At 52.9% G+C, this 25,669-nt stretch overlaps 1 protein-coding gene across 4 annotated transcripts in view; it reads left to right on the top strand.

The window, feature by feature from the left end:
- SMG6 (SMG6 nonsense mediated mRNA decay factor) overlaps positions 1 to 25,669 on the top strand; it is a 172,803-nt gene that overhangs the window by 79,945 nt on the left and 67,189 nt on the right. For all 4 annotated transcript variants that reach the window (XR_013348254.1, XM_077836597.1, XM_077836596.1 and 1 more), the window contains exons 11-13: positions 9,784 to 9,900; positions 10,583 to 10,748; positions 21,168 to 21,369. Coding sequence is in view for 3 of the 4 variants with exons in the window: in XM_077836597.1 (XP_077692723.1) it covers positions 9,784 to 9,900; positions 10,583 to 10,748; positions 21,168 to 21,369 (485 nt within the window). In the remaining variant the exon portion in view is untranslated. The remainder of the gene's footprint in view (positions 1 to 9,783; positions 9,901 to 10,582; positions 10,749 to 21,167; positions 21,370 to 25,669) is intronic.

The following is a 25,669-nucleotide window of genomic DNA, read 5'->3' as shown; positions in this document are numbered from 1 at the left end:
TTATGGTGAAGTCTTTAATTACATGATCACATACTATTTTTCCACAGGCTCCCTGCCTCATTCAGTGGACGGTGTTCACTTAATAAGTTATTCCATATTTTGTTTTTTCTTCATTGTTCAGTGTGTGCCCCTGGATTCAAACTGTCCTCTATTCAAACTCTGCCTTGGATACAGAATTATTAATTTCTGCAGGGGCTTTTCTATGACACTCATCACTACATTATCTGAGGGCTTCGCAGACTATAATTTATCTTCACAACACCCCTGTGAGGTGCAGGGATGGTATTCTCCCATTTTACAGACAGCGTGCTGAGGCATGCAGATTAAGGTCAAAAGTTTCCACTAATTTTGGGTACCCAGTTTGAGACACCAGGGACCTGGTTTTTCAGAGTTCTTAACCCCAACTCTGATGGTTTCAGTTGCAGCTGTGAGTGCTCAGTATCTTTGCAAATCAGACCCCTCGGTCTCAAGTTGGGCACCCAGAAAATGAGGAACACACAATTAGTGGCCACCAGTGACAAGTTTGGTTCGAGTGACTTGCCCACCAGGGTGACATTCAGGTGCTTTAACCATAAGGCATCTTTTCTCTTCCTGCAGTCCCCTCCTCATTTACTGCTCACTTGCTGCCATCTGTAACAAATGTCCTACAGACCACAGCCTCCTTTACTACACAGCCCCAGTTCAGCCCCAGAGCAGGCCGTGCTGTGCACTGAGGGAAGCAGAGGTCCTGGGTAAAAAGTAGTACGTGATCATGCAATTAAAAACTTTCATAATCCATAGGCAGAAGGAGGCTGAATTAAGCTTGCAAAAGCAACTGTGAATCTGGCTTTTCCTAACTTTTGAGTGCTTGATGTTGCAACATAAATAATCTTTGAATGTATCTTTTTGTGTAATTTCCTAGGTTTTTAAAAAATGCAAACAAAACACATTCCATCGCGTGGCATCACATCGACACCCACCTGCTCATCAGCAGGGTTGGTAGCTTTTGATCCATGGCACAGACCTTTGCCACTTGAGCTAATGGAGTGAATGATCGCAGTGGTAGGTTATCATCCTCTGTGTGGCCCAGCACTAGAGGGAGGTGAGAGAGACACTCTGCCAGTGGCTTTCACAGATGTTTGCTGACAGCAGAGGAGTGGTTAGATTTGGTAATCTTGGACTTTGTTCCAGGCACTGAAGGGGAGTGTGCTCTGTTAGGCACAAGCTCTTCTGTCTGTTCTCCCAAACTTGACTCTTGTCCTGTCCCATTCCTATCTCTTCTCTACTTATTGTCCCACACCCATTCCCTTTGCCTGCCCAGTCCCAGTCTCCACTCAGGCTTCTCATCTCTGTCCCAGGCTCTTTGCCCAGCCTGTTCTTGTCTCCCCGACAAGATCGCTGTCTTAATCCCAATCTCCCCACCCCCTCTGCTCCTAGTCCCAGTCTCCTTGTCTAGCCAATCTAAATCCCCTCCAGATCCTCATCTGAATTGTTTCTTCCCCCCACTCACCTGGTTCACAGTCCCTGTCTCCTTTCCTGGGCGCTCTCTCCCACCTCACCCCCTCCCTGGGTCTTTGTCCCAGTGTCTTTGCCCAGCTGGTCCCAGTTCTCTCTCAGCACACAAGCTCCTTGTCAGATCTGTGTCTTCCTTCCCCCCACTGGTTTCTAGTTTGCCTCTTTGTCCAGCCAGTCCCCAGTCTCCCTCCCTCTCCCCAGTTCCTCCTCCAATCTCGGTGCAACCCAGTTGGCTCCCAGTCATACCCCCCCATATCTCTTACCTGCCCCCAGACCCAGTCTCCTTGTCCAGCTAGTTCTAGCATCCCTTTTCCAGGCTCCTTGCTCAGACAGTCCCAGCCCCCTAACTCCTAATCACAGTTTCTCCCCTCCTCCAATCCCACTCTCCTCAACCTCCTTGTCCCAATCTACTCCACCCACCCCACCCCCGTCCAGCTTTTGTTCCCTCTGCATTCAGTTAAAACAGCTTCCTCCTGTATGCCTGCAGGGGGTCATGGAGAGCACAGGAGAAACAGGTTCCTTGCTTACAGTTCAGTGTCTGGACCCCAGCCCAGAGCAATCTTTCCCTGGGGTAGAGCATACTCTGCCGCTCCATGAGGATGGCACACAGCATTAGGAGCTGTGAGAGGCTTGAGCGTGCTCAGTGAGGATGGAATCTTGGAGAGTTTAGCTGCCAAAACCTAAGTCTCTATTGAGCATGTCCGACCTGTGTTATTTCAGAGGCTCATAATTTAGCCACATTTGGGCAGATTTTCATGGGGTTGACAAAAGGCTCATCCCTGACTACTCCACTGCCCCCTGCTCCTGCCTGGGGCCCCCTGCCTGGGCCACTGGAACTGTTCAAAGAAAAGGCTGTAAGAATTTTTAGAGGCAAAACAATGTTATTTGTCCCTAGCCTTGTTCTCAGAAATGGCTGAACTGACAAAAAATGCAGCCTGAGGCAGATGTCCAGCATGGAAAATTTCAGCCCAAACAGGAGAGTTCGGCAAAAATATAAGCAACTGAGAACAGCGTTTTATAATGGGAAGAGCTGGGCATTCCTGAAAGTGATGCTAACAGCCCCACCTGTAATAAGGGATCAATGCTCAGCTCACACAGTCCAGCCGAGAGTCCCGAGGCGTGGTACAGGGGGAGTCCTCAGAGGGGTGCAAGCCAGGCTCCCATAGGTACTTGCAGTTCTTTTGAAAGGTGTTCATCAGAACTGGAGGCAGGGTCAGCGTCAGCTGTTTTTCTTCCCTGTGTGCTTACATGCAGAGGCTGAGAATGGAGTGAGTCATGGGCTTGGGGCCAGGCTCTTGAGATTGGGCCATGTGCTGCTGCTGAGAGTTGCCTTCTCTTTGTACCCATTAATTTCCCTCGGCATCACCGGTTTTGGAAGGAGCATTGGAGCCCAGGCCTGGCTTGGTGTTGGTGGCACATGGGAGCCATGTTTCTAACCATTTTGGGACACTTGACTAATGACAATTCTTTTGTCTGTGGATCCCCTTCCACTTTCCAGAGTTGATTGGTCGGTCCCCTCTTGGGCGCATCCTTCCCCCATCCCATACAGGTGAGGCTACACTTCCACCCACGTTAATATGCTGTGAGAGACTGCTTTGCTACTCCTGTGAGGACGTGGGTTTTTCTAAGTGTAGCCTAATTTGGGATTTAGAGCAAAGAAGATGAACAGATTGGAGCCTTAGCTAATGGAAGCTTCAGCTGGTTGGATGCTGTGACTGACAATTGGAAGTATCCCCTGCACAAAGTATTTGGTGATGCCTGAAGGGTAGGAAGCAACATCCCCTGCTTATTAGGCAGCACGTCTGGCTTTAGTGGGAGTTTGGCATGGAGGAGTTTCAGGGGAAGCCGCATCTGTGACATTGACAGGATTTATCCTGGAGCAGGCAGGACGTCAGGTGCTTTGGTTTGTACCTGTGCTGGTGGTAGCCCACCTTGGCGTATACTAGTGCCATTCTGACTGTTGGGAACCAGCTAGAAAAGGTGAGGAACAGCAAGGCAGTGGGGTCCCCTTATTTCTACCTGTGCCCCAAGGAAGGAAAGTCTCTACCTCCAGGGAGTTAAATCTTGGTGTACTGTGTGTCACAGCTGCAGTGCCCAATATGCAGCTCCGAGAGACTCCCGAGCTCAGTGGGCTGCAGAGCCCAGCACATCCGTTTCAGCAACACTTTCTCTAAAGAGAGTTTTCTCTCAGCCAAGGCAGTCAACCACATTGTGCTGGATGTGTGGGGCCATGCTGGGGAGGTGCAGAGGAGGTTTCTTAACACTCAGCACTCACCCAGCACTTTGCAGCTTCAAAGAACTCTACAAACTTCTACCTAATTAACCTCCACTTCCTGGGCACTGTGCGTCTGCTCCGCTCTTCACTTGCTCACTTACTCTGTCCATCTTCCACTGCATGCTAGGCTCCTTTGTTTGAGATGTGTCCCCCACAAGCCCCTGTGGCATGCAGCCATGGCATCTTTGCTATGCAGCTGCAGGTCCCCATTGTGACTTCCCCTATCCCGAAGAAAAGGATCAAAGTGTCTGAGCAGAAAGTTTCCCTTGATTTTCAGAGCTTCCTCTTTGTTCTAGAATCAAATCCCTAGGGCTGTGACACTGGGGAACAGGGGTGTTGATGTAAGGGCAGGGTTCTTGAGCAGCCCCACACACCCTGACCTCCCCTGAATATCCCCCTCTCCCTGCAGAGCTGGGCTGGCTGGATTGCTCTGGGGCTGGGGGAGGTGCGGAGCTCCTCTTCTTGGCCTGCTTAGGAGCTCCAGTGCATGAATTCTCAGAGCCACATGGGTCTTGTTTACTTGTCATGCTGAGAAGACAAGGCCAATTGTAGCTGAGCTGGAAGTGAAGGGGAAACAACCCTTCAATTCATGTGTGTAATGCTCCCCGATTCATCCTTATGACGGCACCATGAGCCACTTTGTAACCTGCACCAGGGCTCAGCTCCAGGCAGGCAGCCCCATGGCTCCATGTGTATCAGGCATTAGTCCGTGTGCCTGGTTCCTGACAGAGCCCAGCCTGCTGTGCTAGGCTGGAGTGAGCTGGGGCAGGGAGGGCCATACTGCTCACCTGGAATGGCTCATGCTGCACATTCCCTTCTCTCCATCTGCTTTTCCTCTTCCCCGTCTCATGGGGGAATTACTGCTCCTCACCCAGTGGAGCCAGAGCCCAAAACATGCAGCCTGGGGAGCCGAGAGTGGCTGAAGCCTTGGTGTGAAGCTGGACATGGCCAGAGCTGCTTCTCTGGGGCTAACTCCGGGCTTTCTAATGTTACCATTTAGTTCCCAGCATATCTGTGTTGTCAACATATCCATGTGTCACAGATCCACAGGATCTGTGTACAACCCAGTTTGTAAACCACCTTCAGTGGGGCAGACTCTCAAGGAGTCCCAATCATTCTTCAGGATAGCCCATGCAGCCTCACCGCCTTCTGGACTGAGCTGTCTGCTGCAGGCCAGGAGCTCTGCCCAGTGAGTCCGGCTGAGACAGACCTCTGGCAGGAGACCTGTCCACACTGCAGGGACTAATGCTCCCCGGGTCTGTATTTTCTGTGACACTCAAACAGCGTTTTCAGAACACAGTGGCTGGAACACAGCATTGGAAGGCCTCAGGTTAGCAGAGAGAAATGAAGGTTAAAACGTGGTCCATTCTGGTGAAGCCAGCACAAGTCACCAGCCAAACTGTCATGAACTCCATTTCAGGCTTGGTCTCTCTCTGACCTCCTTAGTGAGTCCCAGGAGAGAGCAGCCAGCTTCCTCCAGAAGCCCACCCCTAAGTTTAGCCCATGCTGGTCACGGCTAAGTCCTTTGTTCTCAAGCTGGGGTCTGTGCTCAGCTTCCCTGCTGAAAGGTGGGCAGAAAATCTTCCTGCCCTTGGTGGTTGTTTCCTAGATATCCGTGTTTGGTCGTTGGAGCTTTTCCATTGTCTCTTTGGGATTCTGCATTGACATGGGTTGCTTTCAGCAGGTTCCAGCCAGTTCCTTAACGACCCTACTCGCTGTGGCCCAGATAGCAAGGCGCCACCCACACCTGATGTCCTGTGCTGCCCCAAGAGCAGATTTAATGCTTTTCCCTCCACTGGGTAACAATGCAAAGTACAGAGGAAAACTGAGACACAAACAGGCTTCATAAAAATGTTAGAGAAACTTCCCACTTCGCCACAACATGTATTTTATTGTGGTGCATTTTCAGGGGGGAGGACAATTAAGCACTTATCTGCGCCTGTTGGGAAGAAAGCCACATACCCCAGGATCTGAAAGATGCAAAGATAATTACTATATCTCAAAATAAAGGCAACAGAGCAGACAGCAACAAGTATTGAGGGACATCTCTGCTCAGTGTGGTCGGCCAGGTGCTTGCAAGGGTCCTGCTGAAAAGTCTCCCTAGTCCTTGCTGAGAGAGTCTGCCCTGAGAGCCAGTGTAGGTTCAGAGCTGGGTGCTCCACGCCTGACGTCCTTCACATTGCTCTTGGTGCCAGAAAAAAGCTGTGAACAACAGGCACCTCTCGATGTAGCTTCATTGACCTACGAAAGGCCTTTGGCTCAGTTAGCAGGAATGGCATCTATAAGATCCGGTTGAAAATTGGCTGTCCACAAAAGGTGCTGTCCCTATTCAAGGAGCTCCACGAGGGAATGAAGGCGACCATCCAGTGTGAAAATGAAACAGCATCCGAGTTTAGTATTGATACTGGTATGAAGCAAGGCTGCATCTTCGCACCCACCAGCTTTGGCGTCGTCTTCTCTATTCTTCTTAAGTACACATTTGGAAATGATCTATCTGGCATACCAGTTGAATGGAGGATGGACGACAGCTTGTTTAACATCAGACAATTTCAGAGTAGAAGGCATATTGTCAAGCTTACTGTTCAGGATCTGCGTTTCGCAGATGACACCACGTTCATCTGTCATTCACGTGATGAACTGCAGGTCATAAAGAACAAGTTGTCTGATGCATACACCAAGTTTGGCATGATAATCGGTATCAAGAAAACAGTTGTCATGTCACAAGGAACCAATATTCCACCTAAAATCTATGTCAGTAATGAAGTTCTGGATAACATGGATCACTTCTGCTATCTCAGCTCCGTTCTCACCAGCTCACTTAACCTCGATAGGGAACTTGATGCTAGAATTGGGAAAGCTTCTGTCACTTTTGGCAAACTTACCTCACGTGTTTGGAACAACAAGTTGCTAACCATGAACACAAAGGTGTCTGTTTATCAGGCTTGTGTCATCCATGCCGCCCTCTACGGCTGTGAAAGCTGGGTCACGTACTCCAAGCAGGAGCGGAGATTGATCAGCTTCCACCTCTGCTGTCTCAGAAAAGATTCTTGGAGTTACTTGGGACCAATGGATCACTAACAATGAGATCATTGAGAGCTCCAGCCTGCAGACTATACTGGATGCTCACAGGCTTCGCTGGCTGGGACACATGGAGTGCATGCCTCAAGATCGTCTGCCGAAGGCTGTGCTCTCTGGTCAACTCAAGAACCGCCCACATCGCAGAGGAAGACCAAAGCGCCACTACAGCGACACGGTCAAGCAAGCGCTCAGGAAATTCAGAATTCCCCCTGGCAACTGAGAGAACCCTGTCCACAACCACTCAGTCTGGAGAAGCCAGGTCAAGGCTGATACATTCACCGCAGAGAGCTATCGGAGAGCCCAAGCTGAGGCCCGCAGGCAAGCCAGGAAGCAGAGTGTGCTCCAACCTCCTTCTGGTGAGTGGACCTGTAGCCACTGTGGGAAGGTCTGCTGCTCACGCATCGGGCTCTTTTCCCATACCATTGCTAAGCACCACTGACAGACTGGCTCTGCTGCGTCTCCTTTCATCTGTCAAGATGTGGGATGGTCATACCAATTTTGGGGATTCCTTCCCCCCCCCCAGCACTGGTGCATTCACAGGAAGCAGGATTGGTTGGTGTTTTCTTTGGGGGGCAGTGGGAGGACAGCTGCTTGTCTTTGGTGGTGTGCCTGGGCGCTAGGGTTATAATCCTACCCACTGCAGCCTTCTGGCATTTGCAGAGAATCTCATGCACTGTGAAGGCCAGCCTTGGCTAGCCCAGTGCTTGTTCTCAGGGTGGTGTAAGAGCTGGACTTGCATTAGATGATGAGTTAGTGTGGTTCCAGGTGGGGAGCATGGGGTGTGAGTGTAAATCAGACTCGGGAGACAACTGCCCAGAGCCCCTAGGGCATTGTTCCAGAAATGTCATCTTGAGGGCTGTGTTGGAATGCCCAGAGCTTTTCAAAGGGTCATTTCCTTTGTCTTTAATATATTAATCTCTTAGGTTTATGTAGTGCCTTCCATCCTCCATCTGGGAGGATCCCGAAGTGCTTTTGGGGCTGTACACACAGGGGGCTCACCCACCACTTAGATGCAGCCATCTCCTGGATGGACAACTTAGGACAGGAAGTGAAGGAAAATCTAGTATCTAATTAAACATGGGGGATGAATTCCAGGGAAGCTGAATGTAGTTTCTTGAACTGGACTATGGCCAGGACATTGGGGCTCTCACTCTTACTGTGGGAAAGGTTTCATGAGAGTGAGCATTAATGTCCCAGAGTGGTCACATCCTCAGAAAAAGCTGGCACCCCCTGCTGTCACACTGGGGCAAGGTTCAGCACAGCCTCGCAGATAAGAGCGCCCCCTACTGAACTGCCAACCTCCACTGAATGGTGGTCTCCCATCCAGGTACTAAACTCGTTTGCATCTACTTAGAACATGAGATGTGGCAAAATCAAGGTTTCAGGCCTTCCTCTCAATTTTCCTCATTTTCTTGATTTTTCTTACCCCCTTCCCACCTCTTTGAAATAATTTTATCTCCTCTGAAAATCCACAGAGTCTGCGCCCTCCCGAGCCCAGGCCTTTCCATGATCCCTGCAGGAATGGGGTCTGTGTGTCTGTGGGTTAGGGCTCTTGTGCCTAGCTGAGATCCGCAGCCTGCCATGGCTTTGGAGGTTCAGCTTAATGTCCCTTCTCTTTTTCTGATGCATTATTATGGATTTTTAGTTAGTCAGTCAGTCAGTCATGGAGAACATGTCTGTGTTCAGAGGGCAGATGGGGAGAGGAGTCTCTTAGTCACTGGTCCCCTCTGCTGTGGCTGATACGGCTGGCATGAGCACCGCCTGGTATCTCTGGGTTGGATGTTTGCATTAGCTGTAACACAAGCGTTGCCTGGCTTGTGCCAGGTTCTTCCATGGTGCTTTGCATCACACTTCTTCCTTGGTGCGCTGAGAGGCAGGTGGGCTCTGCAGCTAGGACTGAGTGAGCCAGCAGTGTGCTAAGGCAGTGGGGCTATTGCAGCATGATTGGCCTGGCCTTAAGCATGGAGCCATGTGGAAAGATTAAAATGGCCTTCACCATCCTCCTCCCCTCTCCCTCTGGACAGGGCCTTCACCTCCCCTGCTGCTGAGTCTGACCCCTGACCAGACAGCTTCATGGTATGTGCCCTCTTTACACTTTCTCAGTGGGGACTGGCGCACGGGGGTGAAGCCACCAAAAAGGGCAGAGAAATAATTTTGAGGGCTCAGGTTGCCAGTAATGAAATGCTAAAATGCCTGTTCCCTAGCTGCCACCTGCCATGACTGACTAGATTGGAGAGTGGGACAGCATCTGCCTTGCCCTGCCAAGTGTAACCCATGCCTGGCCAGCTCCCTGCCGCTCTCACAGCCTCAGAAATGGGTTCTGACTGGGTGTAGATGCACTGATGGGATTTTCTCTGCCCTGAGGCAGCTCTGTTGGGAAGAGTTGTGGTCATGTGGCATCTACTTGAGTAACAGCTTCATTTAAGCCCTCTTGACGGAGCTGTTGTGTGACTTGTGAACTACTGGGAGGAGCCCTGTCCTCAGCTCTGAGGTGAACGTGCCAGCCGGGATGGAGATTTAACATGCAGCTAATTATCATTTTAGCACTTTGGAATTCTCCCCTCATTCAGGAGGAATTAGGAAGTCTGAGTGGGAGCTTCTGAGCCCTGAGTGCTGGCTCCGCAGGCAGGGTTTCTGCATGCTTTGTGGCACCCAATGGGCAGTGGTTGCCAGGAGCTTGGGGGAGTCTCTGCCTTGCCATGTCCCTGTTTGGAACCATGCTGATTCGTCCTCTCCTACTAGGGGTAGCTGGCTTGGGGGAAAGGAGCATGCTGGGTGCTTGGCTTTCCCCCTGCAGTCTCCCCCAGCCCATGCACTAGGGCAAGGAGGGCAGGAGTTTTCCTTGTCTCTCAGAGTGGGTTCAGGATGAGGGGCACCCGAGCGTTTCTGGCCTGCTGTCCCCACCATAAGCTGATGTTCTCTGCTTGTCTCCTCAGAGTGCCTCTCGGAGGACTGTCGTTCAGTGCTCCAGGAACAGGCCACGGCCCTGGGACTCTGCATGTTTGCCCTGCTGGTGAGGCGCTGCACCAGCTTACTGAAGGCGTCTGTCGGAGGTATGGGAGCTATCTGCACAGTGCTGGGTAGTGCTGGTAGCCTGCCTAACAACACGATGCTGCAGTTGATTCCTGTGTCACGCTAGCTCATGTACTCCCTGCCCTAGCCCAGCCCTGCTTCCCAGGCTGGCTCACTGCCTGCTCCATCACACACCACCTCTTGTCTCTTGAGGCCTCTGGGTTTTGTCCTAGTTTTCAGACAATTCCTCCCTCCTCCATCCCTGGGCTCTTTCTCCCTTTGACTCCAGGCAGTTCCAGGACTTCAGTGTGGGGCTGCCCGAGCTGGAGAGCCCACGATGTATATTGGGGGTGAGACACCACGACCCTTAGCCTTTTCATCCATCCTGCTACATGACAGGCTTTCTGGTGCCTCCAGACAACTCCTGGAAGTCAGGATTCCTGGGTTCTGTTCCTGGCTCTGCCATTGACATGCTGCGTGGGCTTGAGCAGGTCACGACCACTCTGTAAAATGGGGTGATGCTGTATCCCATCCTTCCCTTGGGCCTGTCGCTGCGCCGGGGGTGTGAGTGGGGATGAAGCACTCTCTGTGCACCTCCAGAGTGAGGTACTCAGTGGCCTTTGCGTGCACACACACCCCCAAGAGGGAGGGATCCAGCCAGTCTTCCTCAGGAATGGGGGACTGCAGTGGGCCTGGCCCAGCTTTTCTTTTTTGTCTCTGCAGCTTGGCCCCAGGAAGCAGAGCAGGCCGAGGAGGATGATATCAAGGTCTCCGCCTTGCCCCAGGATCTGAAGGAGCTCCTCCCCAGCGTGAAAGTCTGGTCGGACTGGATGCTCGGCCATTCGGACACCTGGAACCCCCCTCCCACCTCCCTCGAGCTGCCCAAACAGTATGTGAGCTCTTCCTGCTCTTCCAGCGCGGGCCCACCTCTGTGGGCTCCTTGCCGGTGCCCCTTGTTCCTTTTCTGCCCCTCACGGAGGTGGTCCGCTCTGTCTCCCAGCACCACTGCCTGAGCAGAGGGTATCGCTCACTGCCCTGTGCGTGGAGAAAGGGGTTAGTGACAGAGGGATCTTCCCTAGCAGTGAGAGCTGCAGGCTGGAAGTGGGGTGTATGTAGTCCAGGGTGGTGGCAGGCATCCCAAGGGCACAGCATTAACCCTTGTGAATAGCTCCCCTTCGTTCCCTAGTGTGTCAGGGAAGGATGGGCCAGATTTCTAGCTTACACATGGGATCTCTCTCCATTTCCTGGGGTGCATCTCCCCGGGGCCTTTGCCAGCCAGCCAGCTGTTTGTCTGTGAGAGTGGAATCCGCTCCCAGCTCGCTGCTTGTATTCTCTTCACCTGTGAGAAGGAGCTGGACAAACCCCAGGCAGCCTGGGCCAGGCCTTGAGCAGCTCGCTGTGCTTGGAACCCCTTTCTCCTGGTTTGAACGCAATTTCCTCTGGCCCAGCCAGTCACAAAGGGTTAATTTGCTAAGCTGGCTGATTCCAGACCATTAGTCCGTAATGCGGACTAGGCAATTTGCATATTTTTGGACAGAAAATCATGAGAAGGGGCCAAGTATGGAGTGTGCGAAGCAGCATCTGAGCATGCTCCGTGACTGCTTTCCCGCAGGATTTTCCATCTGCCTCCGGTACTCTGGATCCAGAGCCTGAAATCACGTCTTACTGTTAATCCAAAGGAGCCAGAACCCAGGGTGATGGGAAGGCGCATTAAGAGTAATCCAGCAAAGTGGCTTAACCATTAATGGGTCCCTGCTCCAATGCGTCAGGTCCAGTCCCGCTCTCCTGTTTTATTGCCTCCACTCCAGTTCTTTTTCATTTGGCTGAGGAAATGGAAATCTCACACAGGAAGTGCTGGGCCTCATTTTGTGGAGATGGAGTCTGTTTTCTGTTTGTCGGCTGCTCGATGTGGGACCGTTGCCTGCTCATGTGAACTGTTGCCCATCTTTGGGCAGGAACTCAAACTCGGAGCTGTCATGTGAGCACGCTTGCACCAATCCGGAGCTCCCTTTGCGCTGCCTATGCAGGGAGCTGCTGAGCCATCAGCAACGGGCTTGCCTCGAGATGGAATTTCTGATTGGGTTCATGCAGCCAGCGCTCAGCATGTTCCAGGGAGGAGCCACCTCCTCCCTTGTTCGGGGTGCACACTGAGATCTGCCTCAGCTGCCTCCGGCTGCTGGGAGCCAGTCTGGCCCCCTGACAGGGTTAGGAGCACGTGCAAGCTCCCCCTTTCCCATCAAGAAGGGAGAAGGTGAGGGTTACAACCCAGCCCCTATCAGAGACTGTGGCCCATGGTTCCATCAAGTGCCAAGGAGCAGCTGGAGATGCAGGTCCCGGGTGATAGGAGGTAGCTGGGTGTGGGTCATAATGTACTTCGAGCAGCTGCTCTGCTCAGAGCTCCAGAGTTGGGAAGTCAACGAGCTTCACCATTTGGTGAAGGCTCAGTAGGCCCAGCCACTTCCCTGCCTTGCTCTCTTCATGCAGTGCCTGGGCCTACCCCTCCTCCCACTGTTCAGATCCTTTCCCTACAATGGCTAGAGCCTGTTCTTCCCCATTGCCCACTCTCTGACAGACCCCCTCAGATATGGTGAGCTGTAGTTTACATGGCATGTCTCTGGTTTTTTTTGGGGTGTACCAAGATGTTCTTTTAGCACAACAGTTCTTTGCCTGTTTCCCACCACTCTTGTGTACCTCTGTGTGATGGAGGCCATGACCGCTAGAAATGGAGCCCCCTGCTGGACATGTGCCTCTCCAGGCAAGAAGAGAAGAGGTGGCAGGAGAACCAGCTCAGCCCTGCAAGGTGACCTTCTCCCTTCACTTCCCCAGTCTCAGCATGTCTCCCGTGTAGGGTGGACAGGAGTCGTGATGACTGGCTTAGCATTCCTGCTTTGTACTGACGCAGGCCTGCACTCTGGTTCTGGGGCTATTTACTAACCTGGAGAGCCATCAAGTCCAGGGGCCTTGACAGGAACTATTTGAAGATGTTCTAAAAGTAAATCATGGGCCAGAGCATAAGGGAATGCCTTGGGCCAGGCCTGGGACCCACGGGTAGGTGACCTTGGAGAGGGAGAGAAAGTGTAAATGCTAAGGGCCGAGCTTGACTCTGAGGCTGGGCGATGAGGAGGTGCAATGTTCCCAACTCCATGCGCCCTACAGCTGTGAGTTCTCCATCCATGACATACTCTGCTCCCTCCACATTCCCTTCCAGGCCTTGTCCTGAGAGGCTGGGTTGGAATAGCTGGGAGCAGCCCTTCTAGCGCTACTTCGCCATTCCCTTGAGTGCCACCTCTGGGGACTGGAGCAGAGCAAAGGGACTGAATCGAAATTGAAACGTGGGAGCATGCTGTGGGGATCCAGTGCATCTCTGTGTCTCTAGAAATCTCACCGGGTCTCCAGAAAGCCCAGCTCCAGCACAACGCCTCAGCCCAGGGCTGGAGCTGGGGCCAGTGGTGACACAGCAGCTCATCCTGGGGCCAGGCCCGGCACCAGCACCATGGCTCATCCCGGGGCCAAGGCCAGGCCCGGCACCATGGCTCATCCCGGGGCCAAGGCCAGGCCCAGCACCGGCACCATGGCTCATCCCGGGGCCAAGGCCAGGCCCAGCACTGGCACCATGGCTCATCCCGGGGCCAAGGCAGGCCCAGCACTGGCACCATGGCTCATCCCGGGGCCAAGGCCAGGCCCGGCACCATGGCTCATCCCGGGGCCAAGGCCAGGCCCGGCACCATGGCTCATCCCGGGGCCAAGGCCAGGCCCGGCACCATGGCTCATCCCGGGGCCAAGGCCAGGCCCGGCACCATGGCTCATCCTGGGGCCAAGGCCAGGCCCAACACCAGCACAGTGGCTCATCCCGGGGCCGGGGTCAAGGCCAGGCCCAGCACCGGCACAGTGGCTCATCCGGGGGCCAGACGCAGTATCAGCAGCAACACAGCAGCCCATCCTAGCTCATCCCGGGGCCTGGGCTATTGAGGAGGCTTGTCAAGGCTCATTGCAGAGTCTGGGGCCTAGGCCGGTGGGCCTGCCCATCCCAAGGCCTCCGCTCATGCTGTATTCTCCACATTCGTGATTCCTAGTTCTCCACAAATGACAGAGTCAGGGGACTTTGAGAACGTCTAAACTCAGCCCAGCTGTGGCAGTTGGTTTATTGCTTTCAGCTGGTACTTGAACCCGGGTCCTGGTCTTGGAGTCTTTCCCAGGTTTAATCCCTGGAGTTTTCTCTGCAGCTGTATGACACTGCACTGACCCCGAATGAGGATAGGAAAATAGAACCAGTGCCAAGCCAGAGTCTCTTTTTCATTTGGAGTCTGGCTGTCTGCCCATGACCAGGGTTACATAATGGGAAACATAGCTGGGGCTCTGGAGAGCCCGCGTTTCACCACGCTGCCCAGACCTTCGCATTCTGATGCTATATATCTTCCTAATTGTAGCTCAGATGCATTTATCACACTGCTGGATTTGAGTCCTTACAATAAAAAACACCAAATTCCTCAGCTTGCTGCTTTCCCTGTTGGACAGAGATGCAGGAAAAGGTGTGAGAGGTAAATGCTGCGCTCCGCTCCAGCACATGGCACTGGGGACTCAGAGAGCAGCATCTCAGGGGTGTCCTCTCCCTGACAAGTGCTTGGGAACATGCGTAGAGCATGAACCCCAGCATTCAGAGGGTGTCCTCTCCACATCCAAACGGGCTCAGGGCCCCTGTGTGATGCGAATGGTGGGCTGCACCCTTCCCAAGATCCGTACTCTTGATTCTAGGCTGCTTTGAGCTGACCCCCACCCATAACAGTCTGACTGGTGTTGGACCACAGAGGTTGTGGGGAAGATACAGGCAATGTATAGCCCTCTTTGGAACTGTGTGTGTGTGTGAGTGGGGGGGCATGGGTGACATTCCTTCTCCTTCACCTCTCTAGGGGAGGTGCCTTCCATGGTTGCCATGCTGTGGCACAGTTCCTGGGTACTAGCAGGGCTTCCTGTTGATGGCACGACCGCATCTTGGGCATCTCTGCTTGGATTCTAGAGAGCAGCAAAGTATTAGTGTGGTGGCTTCCTTGTCTAGAGGGGTTTGGTGAGTGAAGAGTGTGACTCACACGCGGGCTGGAAAGAGGGTGTGTCTCTGAATACCGGGTACGTTCCCCTCCACACACAGCGTACCAAAGAGCAGATTGTGTGACCCAGCTGTGAAAGGCAATAACACCACAACACAACTTCCTCGTACATAACATCTTTCTCCTAAACTGCCCCCCAAGTTCCTCATGGAGAGTAGCTGGGGGGGGGAGGGGTGGACGAGACACAGGCAAAGGAAAAGAGAGAGTGAGAGTTGACGAGGCAGAGATGTTCCTTATGCACACGCTGATGGCAAGAGACAGATTCGCAGGCCAAGGCGGAGAGTTTCGGTGTGAGGCTGAAGCTGCAGACACTGGAGCAAAGGGGAGGTGGGGGAGCCAGGGCTGCAGGGCAGGAAGCTGCTCCTGCCTTTGAGGCAGTGGCTGAGGAAGTTGACACCGGTGGGCAGGGAAGAGCACAAATTCCCATGTGATCTCAGAGATCTGCTCGCTGCTTCTCATTGCACCGTCAGGAATGTGCCATTAAGTAGAGAAGCCCCTGACTATTCAGTGTGTTGCAGGGGTGGCCAGTGGGAATCTGCTTTCCTGCTAGGCTGGGAATTGGGGCCTCTGAGCTTGCTATAGGCTGCATGCAGCCATTTAAAGTGGTGCATTTTAACCAACTATTAAATTAAACCCAAATGCTTTGAAAAAATTCTAGAGCCTACTTTATAGGAGCATGGAAGAGCCTTTCAGGCTGCCCTCATCACACAGGGCCTGCTGAGCAGTGTCAGCTCCCACTGAGGGGTACAGCCCCAGCCCAACCCGTGAATACAGGTACTGAGACACTGGTAGGGATTGCTAAGGGCTGAATTGAAAGTCCCTTTCTTAGGTCTTGTCTCCTTTAGTGAATGTTCATCCTGGAACGGTCCCTATCAAGCTGTCCAAAGAAGGGCCGTCACATCAGCAGGGTCAGTGGCTGGGAAGAAGGAAGGTAGAGTCAAGCTAGAGAAGAGCCAAAGATCAAGCATTTGAGCCCCATAGGGTTCCTGGGGGAGGGGTCGTGGAGCAGCCCCTGTACCATTAGCTCGGGAAGAGCAGGAGCCTCTTGGAGAGGTGCCCTGTAGGTGTGGAGGCAGGTCCACGTGGCTGGAATGATTTACAGTGTCGGTAGCTGCCCCGAGATGGAGGCAAACGTGGAGGAAGCCGTTGGCTGCATGGAGCAGATAGCAGCACATAGCTCCATGTGTCGTTGCTGGGAATGGGGAGATAAGAGCTGGGGGTGAGCGGCGGTCTCTGGGTAAGGGGTGGTTAAAAAAGGTGAAAGGGGTGAGATGGGAAAGGTGCAAGAGGCCAGGGAGTCGTGTGGGATGGAGAAGGTGCTGCTGTCAGTGGGAAGAGGCTGAGTCTAGAGGGGATTGTCTGATCCCAGATGGGCTCTCTGCAGCTTCACGACGTGCCCCTCGGGAGCTCCAGGGTCATTTCTCCCCACTGGGAGCTGGGTCCTGGGGAGAGAGTTGAGAGGCTCCTGTTGGATTTTCTGACTGACAGAGTTGAGGGAAGGGCCAAGGGCTCCACCCCAGAACTGTGAGGTAAGTTCTTCATCTCAGAGCATCTTTCTAATGGGTCTGTTACGGGGTGGGCGAGACTCTGTGGCCTGCAGTGTGCAGGTCGGATGAGATGATCAGGATGGTCCCTTCTGGCCTTAAAGTTGTGAGGGTGGCTCTAGTTGGGGCTTGTGCAGGGTTTGATGTGGGGGATTCTCTAGCCTGGGACACGCCGGAGGCCAGACTAGATGGTGAGAACAGGCCCTGCTGGCCTTAACACCTGTGAATCTAGCTCTGAGACCTTCAGGAGTTTATGCCCTTTCCAGATGCTCTACGTCTCCACAAGTTACCTGCTGTAGCTGTCCGCTTGAGAGAGCCCAGGTGAAGGGGACGTCCCTTCTGTGACTGCAAGGGCCCTTCGGTGCCCTCTCAGTGGCTGCGGCCCTGCAATTAGGGGCAGGGTTTGTGAGTGGCTCTTAGGAGGAGCTCATACTTCACATGCCTACAGAGAAATTACTTTTATTCTGGTTTCCCCTGGGTGAAAATGGGGCTTGGAGGCAAGGAGGAATCCTGGTGGGACTTTGATGCACAGATGTGGAGAGCCTGGTGCCCTCTTGGATTGAGCTGTCTCAGCCTCCTGATTTGGGCTGGTTTCCTCTGGCTGCCTTCTCTGGGGCTTGCTTGCCTACTGCGTTCGGCCTCTTTGAGCTCTGCTCACCCCAGGAGCAGAAAGGCCCAAGTGGTTTGCCATCTGTCCTGTGACTCGGGAGCACACTGCAGGGTTTCTCACACTGCACTCTCTGGGTTTGTTGTGCAGCTGTGGAGTTTGAATGTGAGTGTTTAAACAAGCTGGTATTACTCAGGAAATGGCCACCTCCACACGCTTGGAACATGGGGTCATTATACTTGCATGAATCACCAGGCAGCCTGCTCCCCCTGTGAAGATGGTGGCTTATGTGAAAGCACTTCACAGCTTTGGTCCTGTCCAGGGGGAACTCAGTGAGTGTTGGGCTGTGCTTACCACACAGAGTTGTTAGCAAGAGCTGCCTATTTCTGCCGCACTTAATGTTCGGGGCATTGGCCTCTGGAAGCAGTAGCCCCAGCTGTTGCTGTGATTGCACAGGTCCAGCCCTAGCCCTTGTCATGGAGGTTCGTTTGGCCCCTGGGTACCCTTGTCCATGCACATGAGCTGTGTCCGCTCCATCCCCTGGCTGGGCTGCGCTCATGCTGGCAGCTACATTCGGCCTGCGTTCTGAGACAGCAAAAAGTAAGCTAACGCTTTGTTTTTCCCTGTCCTTGGTGATGTAAATGTGTCTGTGGGGAAGTGAATGAACCCCACTTGTGGGGAGAGACCTTGGGCTAACCCTCTCTTGGCTTCCTCCATTAGAAGCACAGAGAGCTTCGTTCTGTTTACCTCGGAACTGTGCGCTCCAGGGCTCGATGTCAGCAATTCTGCAGAGCCCTCTGCAAAGGCTCCACAAAAAGGCCTGTTGCAATTCAGATATTGTGTACGTACAGCACATGCTGATGGTTGGATCTCTGAGCATCTGTGCACAGAAATGCCCTGAGTCAGAACAATCCAATCAAGGTGACACAAGCCAGGCATACCTAGAAACCGCCACTGGACCCTGGGGGCTGAAGGAGAAAGCACCTGGCTGGGTTCCGAGGGTTGCACGTCCCTCCATTGTCCCCGTAGAGGGCAGTCTCTTAAGGGCTCAGGCAATGAACTTCCTGATTCTTTGGCCATCAGCTGGACCTGGTGCTGGGTGTGTGGAGCCTGGAGAACTACCTAATCCTGTAGTGATGTTCATGCAGACACACAGGAAGGAGGCCGCTGCACAAGATTCTGTCAGGTGCACTCCCAGCTAAATCCCCATCATTGTGTGTCACAGCAGGAAACCAGGGCGAAAACAGCAAAGGAAAAGCACTTCTTGCTCCATCCTTATCGCCAAGGTCCCATGCATACACAGGTTTATCACACCTAATGGATGCAGCCCAGCCCCTGCTCTGAATTACACAGCAGCCGTGTTGATAACTCATGACAAAATTGCCCCGACCGTCAGCTTGATTGAGGGGACCGTAGAGTGGAAATCTGACACGTAAAATGGAAAGGGCAGATCTGCTGAGCCATTGTGAAGCTGTGGGGAACAGGGAGGATGCTGCAAAGGTCTAGGGGGCCCTGTACTGGAATAGGGGGCTGGAAGGGTAAACTCCTCATCAGTGGGGCTGGAGAGCTAGTGACTACAGAGGGAGGCTTCTGTGCAGAGCTGCTAAGCCTGCAGGAGGGGAATGCCCCAGTGCTGCCACTTGCAAGATTAGAGAGCTCTCTTACATGCAGTGATGTGACCATTTGTGTGGCCTGGTGATGGCACTGGACACTGAGCCTGTTGAGGAGCAAAGGCCACGAATGTCAGGTCAGGAGTGTTTCTGCAGCGTGCTGATATGCCTCCGCCTCCCGCTCCCAAATAGAAGTGCTCCCTGCCATGTGACCAGTCCTCCTCACCAGCTGGCATGGAGCACTTCCTGCTGTGTGTCCCTTTCCCTCCTCGGCCATAGATCTGTGCCACTAGCACCCTGTTGGCCCTGTCCCACCCTCTGGTCTGGGATTGCTCCCCCGGCACCCTGTGTCTTCCATGTCCCCTTACCCCTGCTGGAAAGGGAGCACTCCCTGTCTGTGTCCCCTGCCAATGCCTGAAGCTTTTGCACCTCCTTTCATTCTGCAGGTGTTCTCGCTGCTGATCCGGGTGTGGAGCAGCCCGCTCAGTCTGAGGGCCACGAGTGCTATGTGACCAGACCCATGCAGCAAAGTCAAGTCCCCAGCAGGGCACTGAGGGAGGGCTGAGTATGTCAACCCCTGCGTGTCTCCCATGGGCAGAGCTCACGTTGGAGGTGGCCCAGAGCAGCCCTGTCACATCCGGTGCTTGTCTCTGCAGCCTGGGCTGAAGGATAAACTATCAGAGCTGTGGGGCAGCGGATCATTCCTCTTATTATTTTCTTCTTTGCAGAGAGGGGTCGTGGAAAGTTCAGTTCCTTTTAACCCTCACAGCTCTGTTTATTTTCCAGCTGGTAGCACAAATGCAGTGTTTCCCATTACATCACAAGGGCCTCGGACAGACCCCTCCGAAAACCGTGTTGCAACTGTTTATTTTTTTCCATATTTAAACAGTTCTGACAGCCAGACCTGGCTGAGCCAAGTGATGGAGCTTTGTGAATGAGCCCAGCTCCTGGTGTCTGTGCACAGAGGGCTTCGAAGGCCCTCTTCTCTGCAACATGTTTGCCGGGGCCTGCTCAGGGATGTGGGCGACTCTGTGTTACACGTGTGCTGATTATGTGCTGGGCTTTGATTAATGGCAGCTCATTCCGTCCAGCTCCCAGGACGCTCTTGAAAACAAGATGTTTCATTTCAGTGCACTTTCCTGGTACATTGATTGCCATAAATAAACGAGTGCAGACTCTGTTCACCTGGAGCAATTCATGGAGCAGGGGGCCTGCTCCAGCCCCTTGGCTGCCTCTGGCTGTGGAGAGTCACATCCCCCCGGCATTGGTCTCTGTCCTGCACCTCACAGTTCATCAAGGTGGCACAGATGGGCACGGCACAAGACTGCTGTCTGGGACCCGAAGGCATAGGGATCCCAGCACAGCAGGCCCCAGAAGTAGCTCAGTCTGCTGCTTTCCCTTTCCCATCTCCCTGCACTTCTACCTCGATCTAAAATCCCTCCTTTCTCTCCGGAAAAAATCCTTGTGTGAAACAATTAACAAGTAGCAGTTGGTTGCGAGCTTGTAGCTGTGCTGTTGGTCTGCTGTCCAAATGTGTCACAGGCCCTCTGTGCACCTATTCTGCCTCCATGCCCCACCTCGACACTCGGGGCCCTGGGCTCCAGCTGCCCTCAGAGAAGAGCAGAGTCTACAGCCAGCTGCTGAAGCTGCTCAAGGTGCTGTGTTGACACACTGGGCTCTGTATGTCCCTGGTGCTCGAAAAAGGTGACACGCCACACAGGCAGCTTTGCAGGTCACTCCAAAGTGTTGAAATTGTGACCAGAAATGAAACACGGTGTAACAACTAGTGACTGGCATTTTAAGACAAAGCCCCTGCGGTCCCGCATGGCCACAGCATGTGATGGCAGATAGCAGCCTGGGCTCTGTGAGACACAGATAGGGCCCTGGGGACATTAGCTTCCAGGAGGGGCTGGAGAAAGTCGGCTGCGTCCCAGGGCTGGAGCTGTGGCTGCAGTAGAGTAGAGAGCCATCCTTGGGCTGCCCAGCGGGTGACTTCCCCCTTCCCAGGCATAACATGGAGCATTACTTGTCTCTGGAGTGAGCTGGATTATTTTCAGCATCACCTGGGGCTTTGGGTGGGGCAGATGCTTCCCCGCGTCTCCGTACCAGGTTGGGCTTGCAGGGGTGGGCTGTACAATGTGTGTGTGTGGGGGGGTGGATTCTGGGAGCTTCCTGGTCCACAGTAGAGAAGTAAGGGGAGCTCTTGACTGTCCTCATCTGCAGAAAGGAGCGGGCTTGTGTTAGCAAGTGCTGGGCTCACTGATTGGGGTAAAACCCTCTGTCCAGTTGGGAGCCCATGTGGCTGGACTCCTACCCTGAAGGGTATGTTGGTAGCTACTCTGTGCTGGGAGGTGCATCTTGCCTCATCTCACTTCCCTAATATTTGGTGTGATGATGCAGAGAACATGCCATAATTGATCATATCTCTTCCCCTCATTCTCCCAGGGTCTCAGTGGACGTGTGGGCGACACTAGCCGACTTCTGTAACATACTGACCACAGTGAATCAGTCAGAGGTGCCGTTATACAAGGACCCCGATGATGACCTTTCCCTGCTCAGCCTGGAAGAGGATCGGCTCCTTTCAGGCTTCGTCCCCCTGCTGGTCGCCCCCCAGGAGCCCTGCTACGTAGAGAAAACCTCGGACAAGGTCAGCACTAGGCTAAACATCCCCCCTTGATTCCTCCAGACTTTTATTCTTGGGAAGTTTTCTGTGCAAACGGAACACGATTAAGTCATTGAGAAGGGTGTTAAGGGAAAATATCGACCTTTTAGCCGCTGACATCCAGCTCTGTGTCATGAAAACCCCTCTCGACTTCCTCTGGTGTGTGTGTGTGCTCGCTGGCATGTTGTATATACGATCATTTCCTCACTTGTTTAAATAGTGCAGCTTGTGTTGGCAGCACTCTCACTCCACTCCAAATGGTTTGCATCATGCTTAAAGCACCCTCCCCCTCCCCCGGCCACAAAACTCTGTGCTAGGAAAGCAGCCAGGGCTTTTTTCCCTCTCTAAAGAGGAGAGTGATAAATAGGTGACTAGAGAGAAGCAGACACCATGTGTTAACGTACAAAAGGCTTTTAGGAATATAAAGCATTCCCCGCTGCCCGCTCTCTATTTTCCTTTCTTTGCTCTAGGAGCCTGGTCTAGCCTGAACTTTCCTCGGCTGTTGGTTTTTAGAATAATGAAATCAGCTCCCTTGTTGATGTGGGGCTTAGGTTCCATTCCGTGCCACCGCCCAGCCAGGGGGGATGTGGGTACCTGCACTTGCCATATGCACTCCTGCTGGGGATGGAGAGGGGAGAGTGACACTGGGGCTGCAGACCACACAGGGCAGGGCAGGAATGAGGGTGGAGCTTGTCAGTCCCCTGCGTGTGTTGCCTGGGTGAGCCCTTCGGGGCAGCATCCCAGACCTGGAGCTGTCACTCTCCCAGGAGGATGTTGTGGTGTTTCCCTGAGCAGAGAGGACTCTAGGAAGAGAAGTGGAGCTGCTGGGACTAGTTTCCACTGTGAGCAGTCTGTAAGATAAGTGGGTAAGCTGGGGCTGGCCGGAGATGTGCATTTCTAGGTGTCACTTCTCCAGGACCTGTTCCTGAACTGACTGAGAAATCTGGGACCCTCGTGAGAAGGGGAACCTGAGAGGTGCTACTTGCGGTTTCACTTCCCTGTCTGCCCTACTGCCGCTTGTAACGCTGTACTGGGGCAGAGAGGAGAATACAGTCACTGTCCCTGCTTCAAGAAGCACCTCGCTCCAGGAAGGGACCATCGGAAGAGGGGCTTTAGGGGCATGTTCCTGCAGTTTAAAATAGCAACCCTGCAGTCGCTATTTCTTTCCCCCAGGGAAGCTGGCTTGTGTTGGTGGCCTTGCAGACTAGCTTGGGCTTGGTTCTTCTGGGCCACGCTGGGTGGGAGAAGACAGTCTGACTCTGGCCATATAGTCAGCACTGATGACAGGCCCAAAGCTAACATGTGCACCTGTAGTCCCAGCATCCCAATCCTAGCATCGAACCCATGATAGAAATGGCAGACAGCGTGCTCTGGCCAGAGAGCACAATGTGACTGCTGTGTCAGCATTCCCTGGGCTTTGCCATTTCCCACTGTGCACCAGAGGCATTCAGAGTATCCTCCCCAAATACTGACATGCTCAAAGCATTGTCCCTTAGCCCTCAGTGAGCTGCAGAGCAGCCACAGAGCTGAGGTTTTCTCCCTTCTTGGTCCCCAGTGGGGCATGTAAGAGAACTGTGGAAAGGGGGTGGGGGGGTTGCGTGTGTCTCTCACAGCGAAGCAACATCCACCCAAACATCATGGGTTTTCTAGGTTGTTGGTAGAGAATGTGAAACTGCCCTTCTCAGTACTGAATTCTCACACCTTGGTGCTTAGGAAACGTCTCTTTGTTTCCTTTGCAGCGAGTTCTTCACAACCCCCTGTTTCATTCACACAGGTGCTAAACACATTGCCGTGTTCCCCAGACTCTGCATGTGACAGTGATCTTATCTAAATATAGCAAATACCTAGGAAGAGAGAGACATTTGGATTTTAGCCCCTCTCTGATAATACCTGAGATTGGACTGCAAGTCTTTGGGGCAGGGTCTGTGTTTTTATCTTAAATAATAAATTCTGAGCATTGTGATTGCCAGTTCTTCTGTTCGTTCCCTCAGTCCCATTCTACAGTAGAGTGCTGCAGTCCATCAGAGCCTCTTCACAGCCAGCATTTCTCAGTGGGTCACTGGACATTTGGCCTCCATCTTGCTGTGGATGAAGAAGTTCCATCAACAAGCTCCTTTCATTGCTGGGAGTTTCTGCGGTGGGGTTCATGCTGGAGCCAGCATGATGTTTAGATTTTTCTGTCTTCTCATGCGCTACCCCTGTGATTGTCACCTTTTCCCCAGCTCAAGCTCCCCCGTAAGTGTTAGTTCTGAGCTGAGTATTACATAGGGGTGTTTTAATTGGTGTGTGTTGGGTGATTACCTGCTGAAACACACACTTGTATGCAGGACTTATGCGGTGGAATACAGTGATGCATACCGATCAACTGCAGTCTACATAACCAGCAAATTGAGACTTCATACTGTGGCTTCAGGTTTACAGACTATGGGCATCTTGTCAAGGCCTGTCCCCCTTTCACTGGGAGCTGGTCCCATGCCCCTACTATCCGGCTCTTACCTAGCTTTGCTCCCCAGAGCAAGTGCTGAGTTTGCTGGTGTGGTGAAGGGAGGGTGCTGGCAGAGGGGAAGGTAAAGAATGCGGATTTCATCTGTGCCTGCATGGTGCTGTTGGTGGGGGCTTCCCATGGCGAACACTTGGATTGACTGAAAACAGAGCAAGGCCTGATTAGAGTCCGTCTGCTCTGTGCACTAGGTGCATTCTCCCGGGGGTCTTGGGCATCGGATGGTTTCTTCCATGCTCACTGGCCATTGATTGCAGGAGGGCTCCTGTGGAGTTGGTGGTAAGGCTGTGACTGGGAAGTGGAACTCCCAGGTGGGGAGAATGGCAGGGAGGTCTCCTGTGTGGCAATTCTAGAGACTTGTTTGGATGCGCGTCATCACTCAGTGAGCGTCCATTCCTACTGACTCTGCATAGGCTGGGGGCACACAGGGAGAGATCTAGCAGCTCTGCCTGTCTTTTAAATTTGAAACACTGTACAGCACATGCACCTGTGTGCCTAAGCTGGTACCTGAGGAGCAGATCCTGTGTGAGCCCCAGCCAGGGAGGTGTGGAAGACAAAGTGTTAATGTCCCTTCCCACAATAAATTTCTGTGAAGGGGGGGTCCTGAAACCTCAGCCCCTTTCTCGCCTACCCCAGCCCTGACACATGTTAATAAAAGGTTTTTAAATCCCAATTAAAAGGCGACAGCCCCAGCTCACTGGGGTCCGGGGCCCTGTGTCCTGGGGAAAGCCCTTCACAAATGTGGTTTTTGCATTTTCACGTTTTTGGCTGGTGAATAAGATTGAAGAGAAATGCTCCTTCCCCTGATAACAATACAGTGAGACGCAGGATCAGCAGTGTGTGGATTAAAACCAGACGGTGAATGATTAATACACTTGCTTATGGGGCTAGTCACTACGACTCCCCCCACTGAAACAAAAAGGAGCCTTTCTCTGTGCACGTGTTCATAGGAACATGCTCTTTGTATGTGTGTGGTGAACTCTTTCCCCACTGGCAAGACCCCAAGTGATCTGCCTCCGGCATGGTCCTGGAAAGGAGGCGAATCCCTGCCATGTGTCTCTGAACGAGACAGTCCAGTCTAGGGATTGGCCCATGCAAGGTGGGGCGTCACTCTTGCAGCTATGGGGGCCCATTTAGTTTTTCACACTTGCCATCTTCCGTACTTGACGAACCCTCAGCTGCCTGCTATGTGTATGGTCACCTGCTGGGGGAACAGTCAAACAATTGATTCCAAACCTGGTTCCATTAAGGGCCTTTGTTTCTCTTTGAAAAGTACAAGCCTCTTTTCTGTGATTCCAGGCCAGATATGTTTTCTGAACTGTTAATCTCTCTCTAGTCTGGCTCATATGTTCTGGGTTTCCATAACTGCTGGCCACTGCACTGGCCACTCAGGAGCTCTCTTTGTTAGGCTTGGGCTAACGTTAACCCATTTAGCTAGCAGAGCATTGAGATGCTTATTAGCAAGATGCAGTTTTCTAAAGACTTTCAGCTCATTTTTTGTGTGAAGTAGAGTATCTGTCTGCCCAGAAAGAGAGCCACGGAGAAGGGCCAGAGGAATAGCCTTGGAATGCCTCATGAAAACCTACGTCCTGTCCTTCCTAAGATGACAGATCTGTGGTTAATCACCTGAAAGCCTCCTGGGGCAGAGGCAAAGACATTTACCTTCCTGAGAGTGGCTCTGAAGTTTGTTGTTTTGAGCTAAAAAAATGCAGCTGGGAGAAGCCTAGCAGGAGGAAGTTCCCATGGGGTAGTTGGTAGAGCAATGTGGGTAATGAGGAGTATAAA

The sequence above is a fragment of the Eretmochelys imbricata genome, chromosome 17, assembly GCF_965152235.1.
Source record: "Eretmochelys imbricata isolate rEreImb1 chromosome 17, rEreImb1.hap1, whole genome shotgun sequence".
Lineage (NCBI taxonomy): Eukaryota > Metazoa > Chordata > Testudines > Cheloniidae > Eretmochelys > Eretmochelys imbricata.
Note: the sequence above shows the minus strand (reverse complement) of the source record. Positions and strands in the feature narration are given on the sequence as shown.